Source organism: Lottia gigantea (assembly GCF_000327385.1).
Source record: "Lottia gigantea unplaced genomic scaffold LOTGIsca_15, whole genome shotgun sequence".
NCBI lineage: Eukaryota > Metazoa > Mollusca > Gastropoda > Lottiidae > Lottia > Lottia gigantea.
Window position 1 is genome coordinate 3,216,589 of NW_008707797.1, and position 26,723 is coordinate 3,243,311.

Consider the following 26,723-nt stretch of genomic DNA (forward strand, 5'->3'; position numbering starts at 1 on the left):
TGTCGATCAATATACTGTAGCTATCCAAATAAATGTCGGAAGAAACACTCATTATTTTTTCAAATTTTTTTTACGTATTTCTTGTATTATACAGTGATGCATTGATCTTAGGAAGTAAAATGGAAAATAAATGTCTGTACAAACACCTCTAATATTTTCTGATATTTTGACCGTATGTTATATATAAATTATATTGTTTTGCATAGATCTTAGGAAATGAAATAACATTCTATTTCTTGCACATGTTTGGGCTAATGTGGATGGATAACAGCATGCAGTGTGCTATGAGGGAAATTTAGCCAAGACAGCAACGTTAGCCTTTTGATTTTCTTACTGTCAAGGATGTAGGTGCACATAGGGCCTTGGTTTAATGTTCCATACAAGCAAATAGATGTGTTTTTCCATGTCAGCCCCACCCCCGTATCGTTGATGCAGGATGCAGGGAAATTGTAAAATTTTAGAAACACAAGTAAAAGAATTTCTGTCCATGAATATGGAATCAGCAGGTTTATCAGAGAAAGTATGGTTTATTGCCGGCAAATCAATATGTATACCGGTTGTAACAATCGTAACTTGCTATTTCCTCTCGCTCGATCAATGTAAACTGATTCTACACCAAGCCGAGTATTGGTCTATTGGCCTAAATCTTTCTCTTCTGCTCATTTGACGTGCTGACCCCTTGTGTTGCGGGAAGAAATACGACTACAATATAGATTATAATCTGACAATTTATTCAATATACTGGAAGAATTAATCAAGTCTAAATATCAATCTCCCAGTCTCTTTTATTATACCACATTATAACTGTTATAGTGGAAATATTCTAGTCTTCTGTGATGGTATTCGATAGTCATTATAATAGGCCGACATAATTCTAAACTCGTCGGTATATTTAATACTTTTACTCTTAGTGAACGTAACCTCACTTTTTGTTTTATACATAAGCCCTTTTGAAATCAGAAAATCGTAACAGCAGAAATATTATTCAGTACAGCTATATTGCTGTCCATATGGTCCAAATTTTGTCATTGATGTAGCTGCAATTGATGCAGGACCAATTTTACTGGAGACTCAAGGCTTGCAGAATGACTGGGGGAATCTTGTCTACCAGCAGAGTCATTGGTCTATTGATGTGTAATAAATATACCAAATAAACATGGTATGTGGACTCTACGAAAGGAATGCCAAGTGGAATCAATTGCTGCTACCTTATTCTGTGATCAAATGGACTGTAACCGTAGGAATGAATATAACAGACCTCAATTTACCTTGTTGTCAGCCATTTTGTTGTCAGTTAAGCCTATTATGGTATTTGAGAAAAAAAGATGAAAAGAAATAAAGGTGATTGTGTCAATTAGTAAGAAATTAGTGTTGATGTGAGGTGATTAGTCCAAATTATAGCCTGACATTGATTTCTACCAGCAAATATGGCCAGTGGCTGTCTGATGAAAAGGTCAAAAGCTAGTTACTGCCATCAAACCATTATAAAGGTAATAACGATGTAGCCAAGGATATACTCCATCCTCTAGGGAGGTTATTATCATTCTCAATCTCCGTAATTATTCACTGCATGCAAACTGAACATTAGTCTTGATAGACACCATTCTTCATTGCATCATTGTACAGAATATTGCGTTGGTCGAGCGCGATGTCGAACCAACGATGTTCTGTATGCTGGGATGCCGGGTTATTAAGATTCTACACATTGTAAAGACATCTAATCAATATTCTTCCATCTAGAATAAGACACAACTCCGCTTCATTTATACAGAAAGCACCCAAGAGTCTACTGGTTAGAATGAGTTATTTGCATCAATATGAGTGATTTGGTAGACTATATAGCTACTGTATTACTAGTATAACATCCTAGCCTGCTTGTCTTTCACTTCATTTATTTTACAATATCCTATATTTCCTTCAATTGTTTCACAGAATTCTGATGACCTGGAAAACTTTCCTGATTTAAAATTAATGACAAGACCAGGTGATAGCAGAAAGGGTAAGTCTTTTCTACCCATTGCATAACACCCAAGAAGGACAGCATCTCTGACTTTTGAGACAAGGTTCTTTAAGTACCAGACCATCATTGAACTTTCTTCTATAAGGATGACCATATAATTCAGATGCTCTAAGGCAGGCCTGTGCAACCTACGGCCCGCGGGCTAATGCTTTGTTTGCTCTTGTCACGGTCAGTGTGGCCTGCAGATTGTCCCTGCCTATTCTGATATCGAAACCCGTCATTGCCACGCTGTTATATCAAAGTGTGACATCAAAGTGAATCTAACCAATCAAATCATTAGCGAGATCTGACCTCGTGTGAAACAGTGATTTTGCGTCAAATATGTCTGTTATTTGCAATACATTATTGGATAAATGAATGAAAATTGCATGTTTCTCATTGTTAATTCCATGATTCATTAACGGTTGGTTGGCGCACGGCCTACTCGCATCCCCTAAATGTGGCCCGCCGTTGCAGAAAGGTTGCACAGGCCTGCTCTAGGGAGTTCCCAAGGATGTCTTTTCTCTGCTGTTGTACTTATCTTCTACAGTGAATGATTTGTATTTTAAATTCTTAAGTACACTTCGATATTTTTTACCCAGTTGATTTAAATTCAGAATCATAGCAACATAGATATCAAATGTAGTTAAAATCTAACAAACAAAATGATATATATGGCCTGTAGCCTGTTGGAAGTTAAATCAAACAGCTTTGATTGGCAGAAATCCAAAACAGAGTTTTCATTGATGCAGAATTCAATGTTTTTCCTAGTAAAATTGTAATTTATATTCGATAGCAGCTAACTGACTTCAACACATGTTTATATTATAGTTGTTTTATACAGCCTTACCGCATTTTCTGATAGAAATTTATTTCTTTGGAATGATCATCAAGGATTTACAGCTTTGTTTGAGATGAAAGCATCCTACAAATGATAAAAAAAAATTCCTTTTTGAAATGAAATGGGTTTATTTTAGTAAAAAATGTTGTTAAATTTCAGAGAAATGATTCAATCAGATTGAAAATAAATAATTCCTTATGCAAAATAGGATATCCCCTACTTCTTTAATTGTACCAATCATATTTCCAGCTTACAGAAACATCTAACATCTATCTTACATTTCATGAAAACGGATCATTATTGTGCTATGATCAGATTATAGACAACACCAAACCACACCTTCACAGTTCAATATTGTTCAATGTTCAATTGGCAAGAACAGCAGCTTTTATGCTTTCATATGTCATAAACTCTTTTGTTTTTTTTCTTTAGTTAGTTTCTGATATGACTGCAAGACTCTTTCATTACTTTTCTAATAACAACCTCCCTAACATTTCCCAAATCATGGCAGGTATCAGATATTTAACTTGCCAAAAGGTGGTTCAACGGTGTGCTATTGTCAGCTTATGGTCATCGAAGTGCATATTTTGGAATCACTATTCAGGAAAGAAACGACCATAACAGACCATTACAGAAAAGAAACCAATGATACAAACCCTGAACCTATCAATCCTGGCTGAAACCAGATTCCACCTTCATGAAACTAGACTTTAATACTCATTAGTAAAAGATATCTATTTGAAAGTTAAAACAACTGTTAAAACAATAAACGCCAGTAATAAAGCTATTTTAGACTATAAAACATTATCAAATATAAATTTCCAGATTACATTCCTTAGTTTTTATCTTCAACCACCTTGATTCAACCACCAGGATGACTATAAATGGTGAAGGTTGAAGGACTTGTTATGTCAGACCTCTGCCAATTCTCATGTTTTCATGTAAAAATAAAAAGCTTGAATGACAGCACTTATAGCTTCAATAACTTACAGCTTCCATTACTTATAGCTTTGATTACTAAAAGCAATTACTTATAGCTTCAACTTAAACCTTCGATATCTTAAAGCTTCTACTTTAGCTTCAATAACCTATAGCTTTGATAACTTATATCTTCGATACCTTATAGCTTTTACTTAAACCCTCGATAACTTATAGCTTTGATAACTTATAGCTTCTACTTATAGCTTCTACTTATTGCTTCAATAACTTAAAGCTTCAATAACTTATAGCTTCTACTTATGGCTTCAATAAGGTATAGCTTCTAGTTATGGTAATTTTAGTATTCCAGTCGTCTGATTAGTTAATCGCTACAATAGAAATGGATTAAATATCTTGTCTGGCCTCTCTGTACTTCAATAGATTGTCAAAGTGTATAGCCTTTCTGGACCAAGTCTTGTCAAACAACGTGTGAGAGCATTTAAAGCACTCAAAACTTTTAATCGTCTGAATTTTCTTAAAATATTAAAAAGTAATGGCACCTGAACAATAGCTTTAGTCATGAGTAGACTTTTTTTTAAAAAACAGAAAATCTAATAACCAGTTGCCAGATCAAAAAATTTCATGAAAGTGAGTTAATAAAATTTTAATTTGAAGCGTTGGCATGAATTTCAACCAGTACCCTAAAGCTATAAAGTGTTATTGCATATCAATTCTTGGTCCTGTATATGAGGTAAAGACTAAGAATTCAAGGCTATATAGACCAAAAATAGCTGATTTCCAAGAAATATTGTCCAGTCATTTTAATCTTCCAGAAGCATCGAGCCAGAACATCAGATACTTCCAGTAAAGGAGTAAGATAATTAATAGAAGTAAGGTCAAAGAGAGTTCAGAATGTATAATATTGTTTCAGGGAGATATTACTGTTATTGTAATATAAATAATATTCTGGTAGAATGGTCGTCCAGTGATGAATATCCACAAGACTTATCTATAGAATAATCATCCAGTGATGAAATATCCCTCAGGGACTCATCTTAATATCTATTTCATACTCTAAATTAATTCTTTCCTACATGTTTATCTTGTATACTGTTTCTTAAATATTCTTCTAGTACCACATGGAGTTTTTTTTTTTAAATAGAACGGAACTACCATTTTTCAAGGATAAAAACGAAGATTCAAGAAGATTCGTTCCTACAGCTTGTCTTTGACCAAACTTCTAAGCATTCATCTTTCCAGGCCACATATTCTCGAAACGATCTTAGCTCTAGGATGTCCTGAATTCTATGTAAGATAATAAGAACCTAGGACATCCTAAGATCATTTCGAGAATACATGGCCTGGAATATCCATATTCGTTTAATTACCGCTGACTTATTCAAAATTCAACCATTTGTTCAACTTAACATTTACTCAACTATACAAGCAAATGTCTTCATTCAACTGTCTTAACTGTCTGTGCTATAAGTCTTAAATTATTCAAATAGCTAAAAAATATCCTATCTTTCATGTCATATGTCCCCTGTTATAATCAGATTCAAAATAGTATTGATAGTCTTAGAATAACTTAACATTGACACATAATATAACATTTCATCATTTTGAAAATTGCTGATGCAGATGATATTGACATCTATTGACGTTAGACCATTAAACAGAGACAACTACCATAAACACAATACAGAACAGTAGCACTAAGATAACAAATTCTCTAATGTAACATTCTTTTTCAAATATCACGATGAGGATAGAAATAGACCAGCAATTCATTTTAAATAGAATAATGAATAATAAATGAGGATAGAAGAAAGGAAAGATAGCGCGGAGGCGGACTCTACACTGACCCCAATTTCTAGATTCAAACCAAACCAAAATTACAGGCTTCTGATAAATACTTTTGACCATTAGTGGTTGGAGTAGGGGTCAGAAAAGATAAAAGACACAAGAGAGGCAGACACAGATAGACCCCAATATCCTAAGTTCAAGTTTACCATTTGATCTAGTCCAAGGCTTGCTGATCCTTGACAGCTATTGGCTGGAGTAGGATCAAGAAAATTGATGGAAAGATACAGTGGAGGCTGCTTTATCTGTATTTACAAAAAATACAGGATCAGAACACAATTTAGTATTCTAGGTCGGCTGTTGGTTCATCTTCAGAATTTTTCAGAATTATAATGTAATTATATTAGGCCATTGGGCGAAAGGACTTACTCATAATTTCAGTTTTAAGGATGCCAGCACGGATACCCCTTAAAGAATAACCTTTTGATCAGCAGATCCATTTTAATGTTGACGTGTTGACGACAATTTGCAAGACTTAAGAAAGCTACAGTAATGAGGGTCTAGACTCTAGGTGTAGAGTAAATTAGTTTTTAATACCAATATTAGTAACAAAATCTTGACAGTGAGATTTAGGCCGTAGGCAAAGGCAACAGGAGTCCAATTTAACTAATTCTCATGAGAGACTATTCACCTCTCCCTGACTAAAGAGCTTACTGATTCTCTAAGGATACTAAACACTCCTCTCTTACTAAAGAGCTTACTGATTCTCTAGGGTTACTAAACACTCCTCTCTGACTAAAGAGCTAACTGATTCTCTAACGATACTAAACTCTCCTCTCTGCTTAAAGAGCTCACTGATTCTCTAAGGATACTAAACACTCCTCTCTGACTAAAGAGCTTACTGATTCTCTAAGGATACTAAACTCTCCTCTCTGACTAAAGAGCTTACTGATTCTCTAGGGATTCTAAACACTCCTCTCTGACTAAAGAGCTTACTGATTCTCTAAGGATACTAAACTCTCCTCTCTGACTAAAGAGCTTACTGATTCTCTAAGGATACTAAACACTCCTCTCTGACTAAAGAGCTTACTGATTCTCTAGGAATACTAAACACTCCTCTCTGACTAAAGAGCTTACTGATTCTCTAGGGATACTAAACACTCCTCAATGACTAAAGAGCTTACTGATTCTCTAGGGATACTAATCACTCCTCACTAACTGAAGAGCTTACTGATTCTCTAGGGAAAGTAATCACTCCTCCCTGACTAAAGAGCATACCAACTAGACTGAAAGTTATTTGAATATTGTCTTTGATAGTTAATGGAGTGTCAAGTTGGTATGGGTTGTATATATATTATCTTTAAATAATACCAGTCATTGCCAACACCATTCAATCAATGTCCATATTCAATTTCTAGAGGCATTCCTTGTTGATTTACACTAACAGTTGTATTTCTTTGTAAATATATTATATGACATTTTGTCTGTATTTTAAGAGTATTATTGCCCACAACTGCAATTATAGACCAAAAAGTTTTATAAATATATTATGAATGAATGGATAAGGAAATGACATGAAAGAGTAACTGAATTAATAAATGAATGAATGAATGGATAGCCTAACCAAATAAATAAATGAAAGAATAAATGAATGAATAATTGACTGAATAAATAATTAAATAACTGACACAAATGAATGAATAACCAAATATAAAAAATAACCAAACTGAATCAATGAGTTAATAAATAACCAAATAAATAGCTGGATAAATAACCAAATAAATAAATGAATATATAAATTGATAAACCGAGACATGGATGAAGTATATGTCTCTCTAGAGTAATATTGATAGATATACTCAACCTCTATTTTTATTATCATATATACATTACCTGTTAATTGAAATATAATGTTTTTACATGTCTATCTAAGAAGCAGAAACACGTTTTTCAAATTGAAATTTTTTAATTTACAGTCATTATTATGTGGGATTACGTGTTGTTAATATTCAAATTTCTGAACTCATGTGATATTGAAAAACTCCTAAAGCTACAGTACAGCACTTTAACCTCCATGAGTCACATGTCAGTTGCGAAGAGCATTCAGCAGTGGAATAGCTTAGTCCGAAGTTAGTTTGATTGTCTGCTAAGCGACATGGTGCCAAGGGCTAGAAAAACTCTGATGCCAGAACGTTTTTAACGTTAGAGAATATACAACACTGTGGCATTATCGCAGTGGCTGAACCAGAGGGGGTACATAGAGGGTGGGTTGGTTTTCTACTGAGAACCCTCTCATACACTCCATAAAGGCTTGGGACAATACGCCTCTATAGAGCTTTCGCTTTTTTTTAATTCAGACTCGACAGTTGTGCCCCCATTGAGTCAGTCTGTACCCCTTATCTCAGGACGCTTACTGGACAGCTGTGAGCAATACAGTCTTCATTGTCATTTTATTCGAAAATATCTAATTCCTGTACTAATCTAATGAGGATATTTTAATACAATAGAAAACAGTAGAAATATCGTGTACTTTCAATGAAAAGTTATTGATCAGAAATAACCTTGAGATGGGAACACGATTCTATATTTTTCTCTTTATTGACTTATACTTGATACAACAAAACATTATTCAAATTACATAGTGTATTCATATAGCGTATCATTCATCTTGTAGACAGTTCAATTAATGTTTTAATTTGCTTTATATTGCTGGAAATTCTGTAACAATAGAACACGCAAAACAACGCAATGTGCAAGAAATTTGCAAAAACAGCATATCATTCATTGGGGAGACATTTCAATCAAAAAAGTGAATTTTGGAAGCATAATAACCCGTATTCGAACACAAGCAACACTATGCAGTATGCAATATGGGAAATATTGCAAAAACAGCAGCATTAGTCTGCACTTTTCCTGTTTCCAACTATCCAGCAATCTTATTCTTCTACATACCTGATACCACTTTTTATTATGAAATGCTTATGACAATAGCTGCTACCAATGTTTCACCAATATGTTGTTTGGATATCAGTTTGTGGATCTGTACTTGGTTTGTACAGCCTATAGGACAAGGGAAAACTGGAAAGTTTTAATTTAAAGAACTAATTGAAGGACTGACTGACCGAGCATAGACATGTTTGAATGTCTGATCAGCAACAAAGTTTCTCCAGATAATAAACCGAATCATCATTTACATCTGTTATTATGTTATACCGGTTTCATTTTCATTAGATGTTCCATTGCTATACATAAACTATCAGGCAGATTCCAGACTACCTTATCAGACTGGCACTGGAACTTCCATGATGAATATTGGTTTTAAAATCAAATTATATACAACATGTATGATATATGTAGACTCTGTAGAAGATCAATATATTTCATACCAAGTACTAATATTGTAGACATCATTCTTACCATGCTTACGTGCCAATAAAAAGACGGGACTGTGTTTCATTTTATCTAAATAGCTTTGTAAAAATTTTAAAAATTCAAAACAGCCTTTTTATATGAGAAAGGTTGACCAAAACTCATTCATTATTCATGAATTGTTGTGTTCATATTTACAAAACAAAACATAAAATGGTTATGTACAAGTATGTGATTGGTTGGTTTAAAATATCATGTGATACCAGTCCCTAATAAAAGGTTTACCAGCTCAAGGAAAACACAGTAGAAATGTATAATAGGTTTTGGACCTGTTAAAGGAACAATGTAAAGTCGGATTATTGATGGCAAGTGTTATATCTTGTGAAAAAAAAAACAGAGCGAAATATCTAGATCTTTATTTTAATCAGGTTTCAGTGCAGAATGTCTTGCTTTACATAGACAATACTTTAGAATGGTCAATAATGAAGGGTTGTTTATATCTGATTAAATCTCTATTAGCTCTTGTAGATAAACATCTGTTTATAACAATATCTATTCAATTAGATACAATAAAACTTAACTCCCCTGGAATCAAAAAACAATCTGTAGCAGAACCACTGGATGTAAAATGATAAATAACAAATAATTACAGAACAGCAGGATCCAGTTAGTAGAATTTCGGTTATTTTGACTTTCAACTTGTAAAATCATAAAGCTTTCCTACAAATTTTCAGATCAGGCATTCGTTGCTACAAAATACCTTTCCTGTGTTCATTTTGGCAAAACCTTAGTTGTTTTGTACTGAAGAGCTGTTTCATATGAGAAGCCAACTGAAGACAAAATGTTTTTTGAAAAACTGTGTTATAAAAGTTAATAACTGAACGCAGTAGGCCTATCATATTTTTACAAGTTACAATATCTCATATCTCATTTGGACTTGAGGATAGGCACCTTTCTTGTATCACAAAAGTTTGTAAATGCAGCCATTCGATTGGATTGTATGCCAGCAAATACAGCCAATCAGAGTCCTCAACAGAAAGACTGTCAACATTATGACTTGTTGTTTCAGGCTTTCTTCAAAGACTCTGATTGGCTGTATTTGCTAGTATACAATCCAACCAAATCGCTGCATTTACAAACTTTTGTGATACAAGAAAGGTGGCTATTGTAGTCAAGGTATAAGACGAAGCTTGACATTGTGGAGATGATAAGATATATATATTATAATATCTACAATTAAAATATGGCATTATGCCCAGTTATTAAAAATCGGAACTTAATAATATAGGAATATATAAGTAGAATGTATATTATATACCACTGTTACCATATGAAAAACTGTTACAGAACATACATTTATTGATTCTCTAAAAGGACTGAGAAAGAAAACCAAGAATATATATATCAGTTATTGTAAGTACATTAGAAGACTAGAGGCCTCCAAGTTTAGGTCAATACTGAGACACATAAATCTAACTTTTCTACCAGCCCTATTAAATATAATATAAATCATTGAGTATATAAATCACAGAATACCACTCTAGACATTATTATTCCCTAGCCTTTATCACTCTACTAGATCATCTGTTGAACATTATATAGATAGAGTATTTGTCTGGTCAGCAGGAACAGTGGTCAGATATTCTTAAATTGGTGCCACTTGGGAAGACATTGGATAAACACTATATATAGAGAGACAAATTTTGTCCTCCACTTCGTCAATTGTGATATACATTAGCCCCATAGATAAGGTGGGGTCCATGGGGGCTGGCCCCAGCAAATAAGAATAAGACCCAGCAAAGCTTCTTCAAATCATCAGAGTTTTTCAAATTTTCATGGTTGAAGACCCCAAGGCTTCCAGCCCCGAAACCCTGAGAACCCTTCATCCCCCCAAGCTAAGGCCCTTGTTTCATCAGCAACGCCTTAAGTGGAACTCAAATCCTATTTCAAAACCCTATGCAATGAATTTAGAGATTAAGTAAGCTCAAGCAACAAGCCTGTGTCATGTCTTACAAGGTTCATTTCTCACATTATATCATAGATCAACACAATCATAAACTTAAAAATTTAAAGCTGAAAAGCTTAGTATTCCATACATCCTAATCAACTATCATAAATATCAACGGGGAGGGGACAGCACCTGTTTAATGTTTATCATCATCAGTTATTATGATATATTACCATGTATTTCACATTAAATAAGGAATCTAGGACCAATAAATCGTAAAATAATGTTCTAACGCTATCAGTATACATGTTTTTCACTGTAGAATATAGCCAATTAACACCCTATGTGCAGGTTTATTTTACATTAATGGGAGGTGTATGAAAAAATTGTACATTAGTGATGAAGGTTTGATTTACTTCAGTAGTAAGTTTTGAAAAATGTTCAAAATGTTGCCAAGCTTGTTTCAATACCTGAACTAGTCCTAACCTTACTGACTTAAATGTGGCTGGTAGCTTTTGAAAGTAATTATCACTGACAAGGATGGTCATAATAGTTCATTGGTAGTTATTTCTTTAATCAGAAGAAAACTTTTATTAATAAATTACAATGAATCAGGTTTTAAAATTTGGATTTCCAGAAGAATATGTACCTTGTTCCTCCAATGGCATTAGGAAATTGGCACAAATAAATCCAAGCTATGCATAGACCTGTGTTAAATACTAGGTTTGAAGTGTAAACATGGGAATAGGTTAGGTTAGAGGAGAGGGGTAACTGTGAGAATACCACATAATTCAGGGAGGGAGGAGGGAGCAAGTGACAGTTTCATAGGGTATAAACTGTGTGCATATTTGGTGGGTTGGGGACCTCTAGCCCAAAATTTTGAGTATATGCCAAAATTTGTGTGTGGGGAGGTTGTAAGGTGGGAGGGTTGTAAGGGGGTAGGATACTCTGGCCGGCACAGAACTATGATCATGTCATATATAAATGAATGTAACTTACATTAGGATCAGAAGCTAAGGTTTTATGGTGGTAATTACTGGGTTGTATCGACCGTTTGGCAACTTTTCTATGTTGAAAATGGTAATAGTCTGGCATAATCTGAAATGATCAAATGAATAATTCATAAATAATGATAGATATAGTAAGATAGGTTTGGTTGTTACAATGCTGAGATTGTCTCTATCTTAGAGTTAGTCTTATTGATTCAGATTTAGATAAATACATGTCTGTTATTTGTATCACATTGTATGACATTCTGTTACGCCTTGATGTACTTATATCATTATACTTTAATCTTTTCGAAACACCTGATGGTACTTCTCTTTGGGAAGTCCACTACTATACTACCTTTACTCCTGATTTTGCCATTCTTTGGACAAGATTTTTGATTAACTGAATTGTCTTGCTCCTACGGGTTTTTATTACTTTGATATTTTGAAACCTTGTGGTTATGAAACAGTAGAAAAAATAGCATTGTGGGTAGGTATCACTGTATGTACTGGATTTAATGTACAAGTACACAATATAGACATTATCATCATGTCTTTAATGTCTGGTACTGTTCACCCCTGTTGACAATCTGTGGCCCGTTCTCAGCACCTTTACCTATTGACTCAGAGACATAATACAGGCTTACCACAGATCATCAATAAAACAATTCCTTTCAGTCTATATTCCTTGAGAGAACTTTAGTTCCAAACCTACTAATAGTAATAGAACTATATTGTGACATCCCCAAGCTTGATATTATAAGATAGAAGTCAGACAATAACAGTCTCTCGGCCTCGCATTAAAGTACTTAGTCATTATATTAGAATTATATTCAAGGAAGAGGTCCATTATGTCTTAAGTCTAGAGTATAAATTTATGAGAAATATAAAAACAGAACCTGAATTATGTTGTTACTCAGAATTTCACGCTTTGCAATTTTCAGACAACTGACCTGTTTTCAGCCTGCGTCCCTACTCTGAAGATAACACGAAACTCTGAGTAACAACATGTTCTAGGTTCTGTTTTAATATTTCTAAAACAGTTTATTTAAAATTTCAAAGAGACCTCTCAGGTATCTCCTGTGAAGTTTGTTTGTACCACCATGGTTTAAGAATCAGAATCTAGGATATCCTAGAAACAGTGTAAAAAGTAAAGACCTTAGGATATCCTAACGTTAAGATCATTTCGAGAATATGCGGCCAGGGTACTACTAGATATATATGGATATACCTACTTCCACAGCAATGTTATTATTTGTAGAGGTAAAGAAGAGAGAGAAATTTGATACGAAACTATAAATTTTAGAATGAGAGGTGATACAGGATGAACTATCTTATCTTGCCATACATAATTTTACTTTCCTAAAATAACACAGATACTTTATCTCTGTTTCAACTTTCATTAAATTTCACAGAAAACTTTTACATGTCAAAAAAATCATCAACACAAGCTACAGTTTTCAGTTCAGTAAACCTTCAATTAAGGATAGCTTTCAATCCAGGTAGATTGTTTTGACTTCTGCCTAGATAGCTTTCCATTCAGATGGCTTGCAATCAAGATAGCTTTCAACACAGAGAGTTTACATTCAGATAACCTAGTAAGAAAGCTTTTTATTCGGATAGTTCTTAGTCCTGATAGCTTTCGGTCTGGATAGCTCAAAATTCCATTCAGATTGCTTTCAATCCTGATATAGATAGCTTTTAGACATAACTGTGAATTCAGATAGCTTTCAATACAGATATCTTTCAATACAGATATCTTTCAATACAGATATTTTTTAATTCAGATAGCTTTTAATTCAGATAGCTTTCAACCCAGATAGCTTTAGATTTCATAAAAAAAATATAATCTTATTGCAGCATGTATAAGCTATACAAGTTGACAGTTATACTGGATGATTCAAGATGTTATAGAATTAATCAGTATATTTAATCTACATGTACACCTGTTATACCATCTGTATTATATCCAGTTCTCAATCTTTTTTTTAATTCTGTATGACGGACAGACACGTTCCTTGCATAATGTATTCAGACTGTTATATATCTAAAAGAATTTATACTCTTATGAGATTAAATGCACAAAATGTTAGTGATACCATTGTGTTAAAATTATCAAGAGTAACAATGACTGTTTGTTTGTAGACAGTTGAAAGTTTTACGTCACGCAAAATGTTTTTAATTATCTGCATTTTGAAATATATTTGACCAATCTTGTTCCTCAGATTTTTAAAAAAAGGAAACACCCTGATACGAAACCCTGAATATACATATTAAATCAAAATTAAGGGCAATGACAATGCAGATATTTATGCAATATGTATGTAACTACATATGAAATATGAAATATAAAACTAATCCCAAATGCATATACACACTTGTTGGCCTTTTTAAATAGGTTAACTTATTCTTATCATTTTTATTTTTTAACCTTAATAACAACAAAAAATCTAGATTTAAGAAACATAAAAAATAAAAAAAAACAAATTTCATGGCCACAATCTTGAGATAATAAGCAGGAATCTTTCAGCATGAAAACTGACAGTAGAATGGATTTACATTGGAGCAATTTGAAATGCAGAGTGCAATAAAGTAAATTTGAAATTTGCAACAACAGCACAATGCCCAGTTCTTTTTCAGAAATTTTGTATAGACATTACACAGGACTGCAGTTTATTGCCTCATCTGAAGGACCATAATTCATAAGCTTATATATCTAATCATTTGATATATCCATTTAATACTTCTAGACAATTAATTACAATAATAAACACATCACATGTCAAATTATCCAGTCATTTATATGGATAATGCAAGTCAATAGGACAGTCTACAGCCTGAAATTGATTCAGAACGGACTAGAAATGGACAGTGATCAACTTGTAGCTGATCAGAATAACAGTAATAACCAGTATTAGTTTATTATTAGTCTTGTACTTCCAGTAATTAGTACTAATAATAACATAGCCTTTGACAACTAGTCCTGTTTAATATTCCAACAAATTGGTACTTAGTCTTTATGTATAAGAAGTGTAGTACCAGTACCATTTGCAATTGTAATTTTGTAGAAATGGCACCTTTTTAAAGGCCAAACACAGGAGATGGAATTAAGGTTCTATTTAAGATCAATATAATTGTAAAAATAAAATAATCATCAAAAAAATGAAATCAAAATACCAAATATGTGAAAATTGAAAGATGTCAAACAAGTTTAAGATGCGTTTCAGATAAAATGGTTTTTTAGTTCTGATGAAGAATTGAACACAGGAGCTTCACAAGACAATAATCAGTGGATAAGAAGGTTCAAAATTTGACTGTAACCTGTGAACACTATAACTCATAAGATAGACTAAACACTTTCCTTTACTGAGACTAAGTTACAGTTGATAGAACAGTTCTGAACGTGTCTCGTTAAAAACTGAAACATATCACCAAGATTCTAAACCCTCTTGATTTCAAAATGAAAAAAAAACCACTCCAAATTATACCATATATATTATATTAGAAGGTTCAAGAGCTTGTACCAAAATAAACCATAAAATTTGATATCAACCACTAATGTATCTGAACTAGCCAGTAAAAAGCCTAATTTTATTAAATGGTTGAATAGGTTTGTTAAGAAGACTAGACTGTAATATAACACTATGAATGGATATAAATCTAATGTTTTTATGAATGAGATCAAGATAATGATATGGGAATTAATACTCTTGGATTGTCAACTATTTTACTTCTTTATTAAATACACAAAATTAAAAACTCAGATATGCATAGAATTTCATACAGTGAAGTCAATAGGGGCATTTTGTTGAAAACGTAACATAAGATGATATAAGTGCTTTGGACATTTGAATGAAATTAGATACTAAAATTGAAGATTTGTTAGAAAAACCCAGAAAGGAACACCCAAATTTTACAAGGATAACAAGTTAGATTCATGAGGATCCTGTCTACCAGCTATAGTCTGTGGTCAAACCTCTTGGCATTGGTCTTTCCAAGATTATCTATATCCATTTACAGCTGTACTGACGGGAATACTAACAAAAGATGACACCAGACTTTCACATGCCTACATGACCTTAAGCTGGTGGTCAATCCAAGAACATGAGTAAAAGTATTAACGTCAAATTTGTCAACCATGTTTCTGAAATCAATCATGGAAAGAAAATATGCCTGGTCTGATCCAAACCCAGAAAAGAAGGCTTAGAGCTGACTGGTGTAAAAGGGGCTTTAATGGACTTTATTTGTTAATGTATATCATATAAACAAAGACAACCTCCATTAGCAGATCAATATTTCTGACTGAGTTTCTGAATTCCAGAGAGAAACAACAGTCAACATCAATCCTAGATGTAATTCACCTTACAAACATCAACTTATTTAACTCCCACATATTATACCAGGAAACATTTTCCTCCGTCCAAAAACAGGAAATAAAGTTGTCATGGAGTAGACAAAATAAATAAGTTTCTGTGGATAGAGACGTTTCAGGAGGGACATCAGATATCATGGGACATCGAACAACATACATCATGGAAACTGAGGAAACATTGCTTCTCCCCGATTTAAAGGCAGAATTTATTTTTAACTAGTAATTTTGAACAAGAAGACATCTGTATTGAATCAAAAAGTTTCTGTTATTTTGAAATTATCCAGTACATTTACTTTAATGAGAAAATATTTGATATTTTTAGCAGTTTTAAGTAGAGAATTTTTCAACACCTTATTATAAACTGTTTAGTTGAATAAAAGTGAATAACACTTGTTCCTCCTTCAAATTATGATCTAAATAAAGACCTGTTGATGGAACTTGTTATTTAAAGTAGGATTGATGCCAACATATGTATAACTTTGTTGTTTCTGGTTAAAATGACAAGAAATGTCATGCAGTGGGCGATGAGGGAAATTTTGCAAGGATAGCAGCCTTCTCATTTTAGATTTCCAATTGTTGAGGAATATTCAAAGCTATACAAATTTGTGGTGAGCAATTGTCGTATTAATATTTCTTTGGTAAGCAACTGTCCAGGGAGCAACTGTCCAGGGAGCAACTCTCCAGGCAGCAACTGTCCAGGGAGCAACTGTCCAGGGAGCAACTCTCCAGGCAGCAACTGTCCAGGGAGCAACTGTCCAGGGAGCAACTCTCCAGGCAGCAACTGTCCAGGGAGCAACTGTCCAGGGAGCAACTCTCCAGGCAGCAACTCTCCAGGGAGCAACTGTCCAGGGAGCAACTGTCCAGGGAGCAACTCTCCAGGGAGCAACTCTAGAGAGCAACTCTCCGGGGAGCAACTCTCCAGGGAGAAACTGGTTGCCAATCTGAAGACATGTTTGTCAAAACAATTCAGAATTTTCCTCCTATACTTTAAATTCTGATAATTCTAAAAAAATAGAGGAAGGGTTAGTGTTTAAAACACAAGAACAAGTTGGTTGGAGGAAATCAGAGACACAAAATGTGTTGAAGACAACTGTTATTTGATGTATTCTAAAGTTTCATAACAGATATTAAAAACCTGTGTTTTTGTTTAGTATCTGTTTACTCCTTCTGAAGACAGTCAAACATTAAAATTATTTTTACTGAAAGTCTCTGTGAATATAATTAAAGGGATACTACCTCTTAGAATTAACATAAAATTTTCACTCTCAAACTGGGCCATTAAGAGTATGCTACATTCGTCATTGGACCTACCTTGTCATAGCCATATAACAGAATCCCTGTAAAATCTGATATTATGACATCAGGTAAGTCCACTGATGAAAATATACTCAATTGGCCAAGTATGAGAATTATAATTTGATGTTGATTCTAAGAGGTAGCATTCCTTTAATTAAATCATGAGAATTTTCCTAGTAACTTGAACTAGATCATATTGTATCCAATAGACTTTAATTAGGAAACCCAATATGTGAAAATAAATATGAGAATGGTTTTTAAATGGAGTTCAAAAGAAAAGTATATAAAAGATTTAGAGAAGATGAGGTTTACGAGTGTTTATGTATCTAGTATATTCTATATATATTAACAGCTTAAAGAGACAGATTCATCATCTGTACGACCAATCATACTTTAGTCTCAGAAACAGGAATTTCTTAGCTAAGTTAATCAGTAATAGTGTACACAGCTCACAGTAGAAATTTGAGCCTTCAATTCCATGTGTGTCCAGATTTGAAAATAAAAAGATGACTTGTGTTTTCTTGAAACTCTGCCATATATAGAAATAGAAAGAGAAATTCTTAGTTGGAGGTTTTATTGGAATTATAATGAATTGCCCAATTTTATACATTTCTAGTACTTCTGAAGACTATTAACATATATTCAAGACCAAATTCAATCCACGAAAATGGTAAACTTGTCCCTTTAAAACTGTCTATTGACATTATGAAAAGAGAATATCACCTCATGTTGACAGGATGAGATTGAACCTTTGTAATTTGAACTGTTGTTGATAGATCTGCTTGATTTGTCACATTCACAGTTTGAAACTGTACCTTATTTACTTTATATGTCATATTTTATTTGATAACTTTATAGTGTTGATGATTTTGAGCTCCACTGTAAGTAATATTGTGGTAGGTGGTACTAGAAGGGCAGGGCATACCACTATATTACATATTGTGGCAGGTGCTTGCAAGCCAAATATGCTTACTCTTCTTGCTTATTAATTGTCAACTTCTGGTCTTTTCTGAAAGTCAACAGCTACTAACATTTATTTAATAGATATCTATTCTTAGTAGATTATAAGTCAACTTGGCATCATTTTAATTAACAATGTGGCAGGGATGTTGTGAAAGAAGGGTGAAATCTGACACAGGGTTTAACTCTCAAAGCACTGACAGTAGAATCAGGATTTTGTTAAAGGGCCACACTCTCAGTTTGATAGTAATAGGGTGTATTGAGACGAGTCTCAATGAAAACACTGGCCTAGGCCACAGAGCAATAGATAATAAATAGATGTGAAAACCTTGGTGAGAGACCAAGATATTTCGATAGTGTTTCTTGACACATGGTGCCACTCTACAAGTTTTCATCATCTCAGCTTCAGTATATACTTAAGTAATAGAACTGATCTGTTTATTGAATGTAGAAGTCAAATTTTAGACATTTTAGCAGGAAAGTTGATGAGATATTGAATGTTTGTATTAGATAGTAAAATGTGTTCAAGCATTGCTTATTTTTCTACCTCAACTAACAGTACTTTGAGAGCAGTTTTATAACACAATATTAGATTACAATATTTTTGATTTCTCCAGCTATTTCGTTAGATTCATGAGCAGATAGGTAGAACTAATGTCTACTTTGTACATAAAATATGGTCTCTGGTTTCCATGACGACTGCAGGCAATGCTAACAGATGGAAAGTGAAAGTATAAAGGGTACAATGATGGTAATTCTCTAGGGGAAGAGGTAAGAGATATAGGTTGAAAGATCAGTAATTTCTATTTACATATATAATACTGGATTAATAGATATTTTTTATTGATTCTAACTACCGTGAATTCATTAATTTTATTATTCGTGGTGGCTCAATTATCATCGGTCAGCCAGTCCATTATTTCTTATATCCATACAATTATACAGCTCCTATAAAGAGAGGTTTTGTACGGATTTATTTAGTATAATCTGAAATAGTAGTTAATTGAATGTTAAGCTGAAGAAAGACTGTTTCTGAAAGAGTTTTAGATAATTATGTTCATAAAACAAAGATTGACTTCAGAATATCATCAGTATCAATATATTTGGAGATAGACTGAGTTCATAAAAATTATAATTACAATTTTTTTCAACTGATGTAACACAACCCCCCCCCCCCCCCCCTCTTTCAACATTACACTCTATATAGAATCTTTCGGACTGAGTGATCCACTTTCTGGAGAGAATGATGGATATATAGGTGGCAGTATGAACTGCTATATTGGCAGAATATCACCTTGCAAATAAGACTGCTTTATTTCCATAAATCTTGAATGATATTTGTCAAATATTTGTAAAACTCACTCCGAAAGATTCTATGTAGAGTTTTTCGTTTGTGTATTGGTTAAGTTAAAAGGTGACACCTTGCAAGAATATATGATATATTTGTTAAAATCTTAATTAAATATTCGTGAACTGCGCTCCAAAAGTTTCTATCTAGATTATTTTGTTAGTGTTAGTAATATTAGGAAATTGGTTAGTTATCTAATTAATATAATAGCCTAATTATCGTTAATTGTCTATTGATGTAATTTCTCAATTAACACTGTCTGTTACATTAATGGGGGACAAAGGTCAACAAAGTTTTGGCAGCAGACTCGTGCCAGTCTCACGTCTGTATTATATAAAAATTATATTTCTGTAAAGTTTTTTTGATTGACAGGAAATGAAATGCATGCTGTAAAATAATAATAAAAATATCATTAACTTTACACCACGGAAAATAACTTTTTCAAATTAACTTTACTCTTTTTACAGGGATGTTAAGTTTTTTGATTGACAGGAGATCTCTATTTAATGCATATTGTCAAATAATACTATAGATCTTTAACTTTTCACCATCAAACAAAGTTCTGACTGTTCTAACTCCTATTTTTCTTAAAATTATCCTAAGTAGTATAACACTGGCTGCGTATTCTCGAAACGATCTTGGCTCATGGATGTCTTAAGTTCTTATCTTCTAACATTGATATCCAAGAGCTGTGATCGTTTCGAGAATATGTGGCCTGAAGTTTCTGTATTTTTTTATTTGATACCTCTTTGAAATTCATTCTGCAAAATTGCATCCGTCTGTAATCGACTGAACACCAATGTTCCACCAAAAACGTTTTTTGTTCTTTTTCGCTAAAATTCTCTGAGTTTAAAAATTTAGAGTGCTCTATGACCTAGGTCAGCACTTTAATTGATATTTGTCTCAATACACAATAAAAACTAAGCAATATTGCAGTCACAATGCACGCTATCTATACTGTAGTTTTATAGGTTTATGGAATATAAATATTTTATTACCATTGTTAGAAGTATTCATAAGAAATTACTCAGGAAACCATTAACTGTTTAATATAATGTATTAAACAAAAAAAAGTGAAATGGCATTGAAAACCTAAAGGAGCCCAAACAAATTTGAAAACAATGTTCCCTTAAATGGTCATCGGATAAGATTCACCTTTGTCCTTCTTGACCAATTTGCAACCAAATAGGCATACAGATTTGGATTGATATATGTTGCTTATTCCATATGATTCAAAAAACCGGCGCTAAATTTCAGTTTTTACTTGTCCCTTTAAGCTAAAGGCCTGACATCAAGGCTGCCTTTAATATAAAGATTAGAATAAAATGAATTGAAATATAGGTTTTATGACTTATCATAGGGATGTGAACCTCTTTTAATCATTTCAAGGTAAACATTGACTAGAAAATGTCTGATGATAAAACTTTATAGATCTTAAGATTTTAAAACATATTTTAAAGACGTTGGATTATCTACTAAGATAAGATATAAGTACTACCAAATATTATCTTTATAGATATCGAAACTAGAGTTTTTATTATGTAAATCAGGTGTCTTCATCTGATTACTAATACTATTTTGGCAAAAGTTCCCTAATAAAATACTGAATTTTGTGCCGTCTTCAAAAAATATCCCTCATAGCATAGTATATATCTCAGTCTGTCTCACAACAGACTAATTACCCTGACTGCATACTGGAGAGTGTTCAATGAGTTGAAATTGACATTTTAAGAAACTGCAATTTCATATTATCCTGTAATATAAAACTGAAGAAACCAAAATTAAAAGCAGACACAGTTTTAAGAAATCACAATGTATAAAGTATATTCAATTAATAAAAAACCACAATTCAAAGCAGACACAGTTTTAAGAAACCACCATTTCAAGCAGACACAGTATTAAGTATACACAATAGAGTGAGTGTATTTTTTATATGAATATAACAGTACAACCATCATAACATTATCTTTTGAAGTAGCATGTACTTATTTTATTGAATAGACTCGAGACTTGATGAATGAAATACCGAGTTAGCAAGACTTGTTAACCAAGTTTTTATAATGATGTATTTTCACACCTCACTGTTAATGTTGAAAGGATAATAAACAATATTTAAAAGGTTAGATTAATTGTTTAAATGTTAACTGAACTTAGATTATTCTTAACAGAACAAAACATCTTTTGTGGAAGATTTGTTTAATCACTGGTTTTGGGAGGTTTTTTCAATTTTATTCTTCTGTCTGTGCAGAAGTGCTCAAATTCTGAAGTAATAAATTATGAGTTAACCATAGATTGTTGTAAATAATAAAAGAAATACTCTGAACCCAACTGTGTCAAAATATATAAATAAGAAAATTTTTCACATGTTTAAACACATCTTTTAAAGTTTAAGGGAAATACAATTTATTTACTTTGTGCAAAAAAAAATGTTCACATAAACTTAAAGACCTAAATTTATAAGAAAATATTTCACATTTACGTTTAGTTTTCTCACATCCTCCGTATTCCACTGTGATCTTAAGATATTCATCTGGCAACCACCTGTTACATGGTTACTGTTGGTACAATCAGGAAACAATGTGTTCCAGTCACTGAACTAAATATGCCAACCACTGCAATCTTAGATTGACTGCATACAAGACAAAAAGATTAGTCAGAAGTGAGTGTTCTGTACAAATAAGGGGAACTGGCTGGGAGTAGAGCGAACTTTTAAAGAACATTAATGAATTGTGAGAAGTCAGTGAGCTCAGTCAACTGAATATGCCAACCACTGCATACTAAGGTAAACTTCATACAAGACAGAGATATTTCAGATATTGTATTGAAGACAGGTTGGAAGCAAAACCAGAATAATAATCGATCCAATACTTTCAAGAACTGATCCAGTGTTGAGCGTCACTCTTGTAGTTAAAATGTTACCTTCTGTACTGCCCATATAAGACGGTTGAAAAGTTTCTAGAATTAAACCAATGTTAAGATCATAATACACTAATTCTCATAATATTGCATACAGACTGGGTTCCAAAAACAAAAGAACAACAATTTAGTTCATCACTTAACCCCCTTTATTTCTCAGCACAAGTAATTTTCAGACAAAAACAAGGAAATTGGTAGAGCAGATGTGATATTTTATCAATTTCCTGAATGTTATATAGATCCTATTAGGTCCATTATCTCCAGGCTTCCAGTGGTTAGCCTATATTTCATAAAGTAGGTCTTGTTTATTATCATTCCCATAAAAACACTGGCGTTGTTCCTGACAATAATAGAAATAGTTCCTGTCACAGCTGGTGCGTATGAAATATCTGGTACCAGTTCAGTAGATGTCAATTCGGTACCAATCTTGATAATATTATATAGTCAATGTGAAAATTAATAACAGATCTCGATTCCAGACTATAACCTTTATTTCATTAAGGTTGGAATGGGTTGGAAACGGCAAGATATGGCGTTTGGTTTGGTATATGGTGTAGGACTATGGATTTTGCAGACATCTAACCGGTTGGCATCCAGACCGGACCTGTACAATTGTAATTCTTTCTCTTATTTTCTTCTGTATCTTTATTTCATTAGGCTACTAAGCACCATTATATATAACTGTGTTTCCACAAAGGAAACGATGTTTATATGTCTCTATGGAGCACAATGTTTCACCCTTAATGGAATTGTTCTGAGTTACCCGTCATTATTGTAAGTAATTAATTGAAAATTGAATATAACTATAACCTTCATAAAGCCTGAAAGCTATTTTCACAAATTATATAATTGCTTCAATGAAAAAAAAATGTCTATGGATCAATTGAAAGTAGCCTACTTTTTATGACCATGATAAGAGAAACTAGGTGGATAACCAGTATCTATTGTATATCTATGGAACACTTATAAAGAGAAATATAGAAATTCAAAGAAGTAATGAGGTTTCTTGTAACATAGATTCTTGATTCTAGTAGTGAGTTAATTACTTCTTAACTTCAATCAATAAAACTATTGTATTTACATTCTCTATTGTAGTTGTTAGTATACAGTTGAATACAGCAGTCTGGTAGTTCAATATCTACATACAAAATAAATTCAAATAGCTTGGAATACATTAGAACAGAGTTTGAAAGGATCTACTGTCAACTGTATAGTATAGTAGTGTACTGCTCTAAAGAGAAGTAGCCTACCATCAGGTGTTTTGAAAAGAGTATGTGTGGTCTGCCTTGCGAGAGACATCCGCCACTAGTATAATAGCACCAACGCAGCCGACATTAGACAATATGATCCATAGCCTCTGCTTGTAACCTAGACCAGTGCTATCTTATAACATCTTATACTTTATGATATTCATTAATAAAGCATGTTGACAAATAGAACACAACGCTCTAGACGACTCCCAATAGACCTGACAGTGCTAACGCACTCATGTTGATTAATTGCTATGTCAACATCTAGCTAATATAGTTAATAACTGCACTATGAATAATAATAGCACATTAGTTGTAGAGACAGTCTACATTGGAAACTGGAAACTGAGTAGCAGAAGAACTGAAATAACAAGTCTAAAAAGTCATGCTTTTGCTCTACATAAGCATTTTGCTGAAAGATATTCTGTAGAAATACTGTGGCTCCAATGCCATGATTCAACATTCCAAAACTTCTGAAAGGTGCCTTGCAGAGCATGCCCATTATTTCCAAACACCTGATGCCTCTTTTAGACTTGGTCTGTCTAGGCGGTATCCCATTACACTTATCAAAAATATGAAATAGACATAGGCCAACCAATTATTTATGGTGACAGAGATTTTCTCTGATATACTGACAGTTATCAGGCGTGCATATTATAAATGTTTGCGCATTATATTCAGAAATATACAGTATATAAAAACTACCTCATGTTATTATATATCTGATGCTGACACGAGTTCTGACACTAGCTACAGTATATAATATTTATATTAATATACCCTACTATCTGCTGAAAGGAAGGATATATCAAGTTATTGTAATGTCATATATAATTACTGATAATGTTGATAAATACATGTCATAGTACATACACTGATTAAACTTTTCCGCTTCTGATAAAATAAAACGATTAACACCATGATGTGTGCAATCGGGTAAATTTTGCCAAGGAGCAGCATTAATCTAATCTCAGACAGGAAGGATATATCTCGTTATTGAAATGTTACATATCATCAATGTTGATAAATACAGCAGGAATACACAGACAATGGAAATACGTCAACATGCTATTTTTCTGCTTCTTAAAGAGCTTTGTACAAAGACTGCAGCATTAACTCACTCATTTTCTATTTCAAACTGTCAAGAGATCTATAACATGAATGGCTATTTCATACTGGACCTTAATATATTGTCCTATCTGATTCCTTTACCTGCATAACTCACTTTACCTCAAGCAACAATTTTTAACCCCAAAAGTCATTCTCAAAAAGTCCTTCGCTAATAGACTTTAAGGATGAGCAAATCTTAACTTCTGGTCTATTAAAATGAGTACTTCCAGATGACCTAAATATATTTTAATAAGCTCTTGAAATAAACTGGCAGTTTTAAAGATAGTAAAAGATGAAGTTCTGTCAGATTGCTACCTACTGCCGTGTAGGTTGTCTTTCTTATCAGACCATCCCCCTACCACCATCATGTTCCTTCACAGACTATCAGCAAGCACACAGATAACACTGACATCTAAAATCAGTTAATGGACTTGAGCTACGTGTCAATTAGAATCTGAACTGAGTCACATTTAGGGGATTATTCACCTACAACTTATCAAACAGAAATTAGAAATTTACCAGAAACAACGTTGAATCTAAATGCAGAGGATATGAAAACTATTCCAGAAAAGCAGTTACCTACACAAGTTTTTCACGAAAATATTTCATCAAGTTATCGAACAAGAATTCGAAATTTACCAGCAAATTTATGTTTAAATAAATGTTGAATTTAAATGGTGATTGAGAATATGAAAATACTTCAATAAACGCAGATAAACTGACCTCAAGCTAACCAAAGTTTTTTACGAAAATACTTAAAGATTGTCCAGTTAAGATGTTCTGTAATTAGTAACTTAAAAGGGTTACTCATCATGGGTTACAGGAATACTTGTCTACACTGTCAAATGTGAGATATGGAATTGGATTGCAGCCATGTGATTTCGAAATGTCTATTGGAAACCTAATTGATTCACAATTTCAGTTGTGTTTAATCATATTGACACACTTACTTTCAAATGTCAAATGCAAATTGGACCCAACTCCCAAGTGTACCCACAGTACAATTTCAAATTGACCGATTAATATTGGATAATGACCTTGACCTTTACAATTCTGATCTGACAGGAATGAAAGTTAATGAGTTCCACGTCCTATTTTCTGCTCCTGGTTCAGGTTAAAAAAAGAAAGAGTGCTCTTTTCAAACACTGACTTGTGTACTGCAAAACCTTCGAAAATTTCTGTGCATATAATCAAAATATTCGATGATATTTCCACATTCTGTTCTTAAGGTCCTTAGAGACACAAAGTTCTACAGTTCAGAGCTGGATTGCTGTTATATTTGGGCTGTTATAAGCGCTTTGAGCATGTCCTTCAGTGATGTGGATACTAGCGCTTTAAAAATGTCCATCTTATTATATTTGTACATATAAAAATAAAATATTTCCATTTCCAGTTCATCAGATCTTCATACAAGCGAGAAACACAAAATTCTACAGTTTAGAGATTTATGTAGAGATTTTATCTACATCATTCTGATTTTCACCTTCCATATTGAAACATTTTTGATCAGATTATGATGTCACTGTTGCAATTATCATTCAAGCCAAATTCATAATTTATTATTTCAGGAAATCAGATTAGTGTAAATAGAAGCAATCAGTGCC

At 33.1% G+C, this 26,723-nt stretch overlaps 1 protein-coding gene across 1 annotated transcript in view; it reads right to left on the minus strand.

Moving 5' to 3' along the window:
- LOTGIDRAFT_112524 (hypothetical protein) overlaps positions 1–26,723 on the minus strand; it is a gene marked incomplete at both ends in the record, with an annotated part of 90,173 nt that overhangs the window by 52,501 nt on the left and 10,949 nt on the right. Inside the window, one exon of the mRNA XM_009050545.1 lies at positions 11,878–11,976. Coding sequence (XP_009048793.1) covers positions 11,878–11,976 — 99 coding nt within the window. The remainder of the gene's footprint in view (positions 1–11,877; positions 11,977–26,723) is intronic.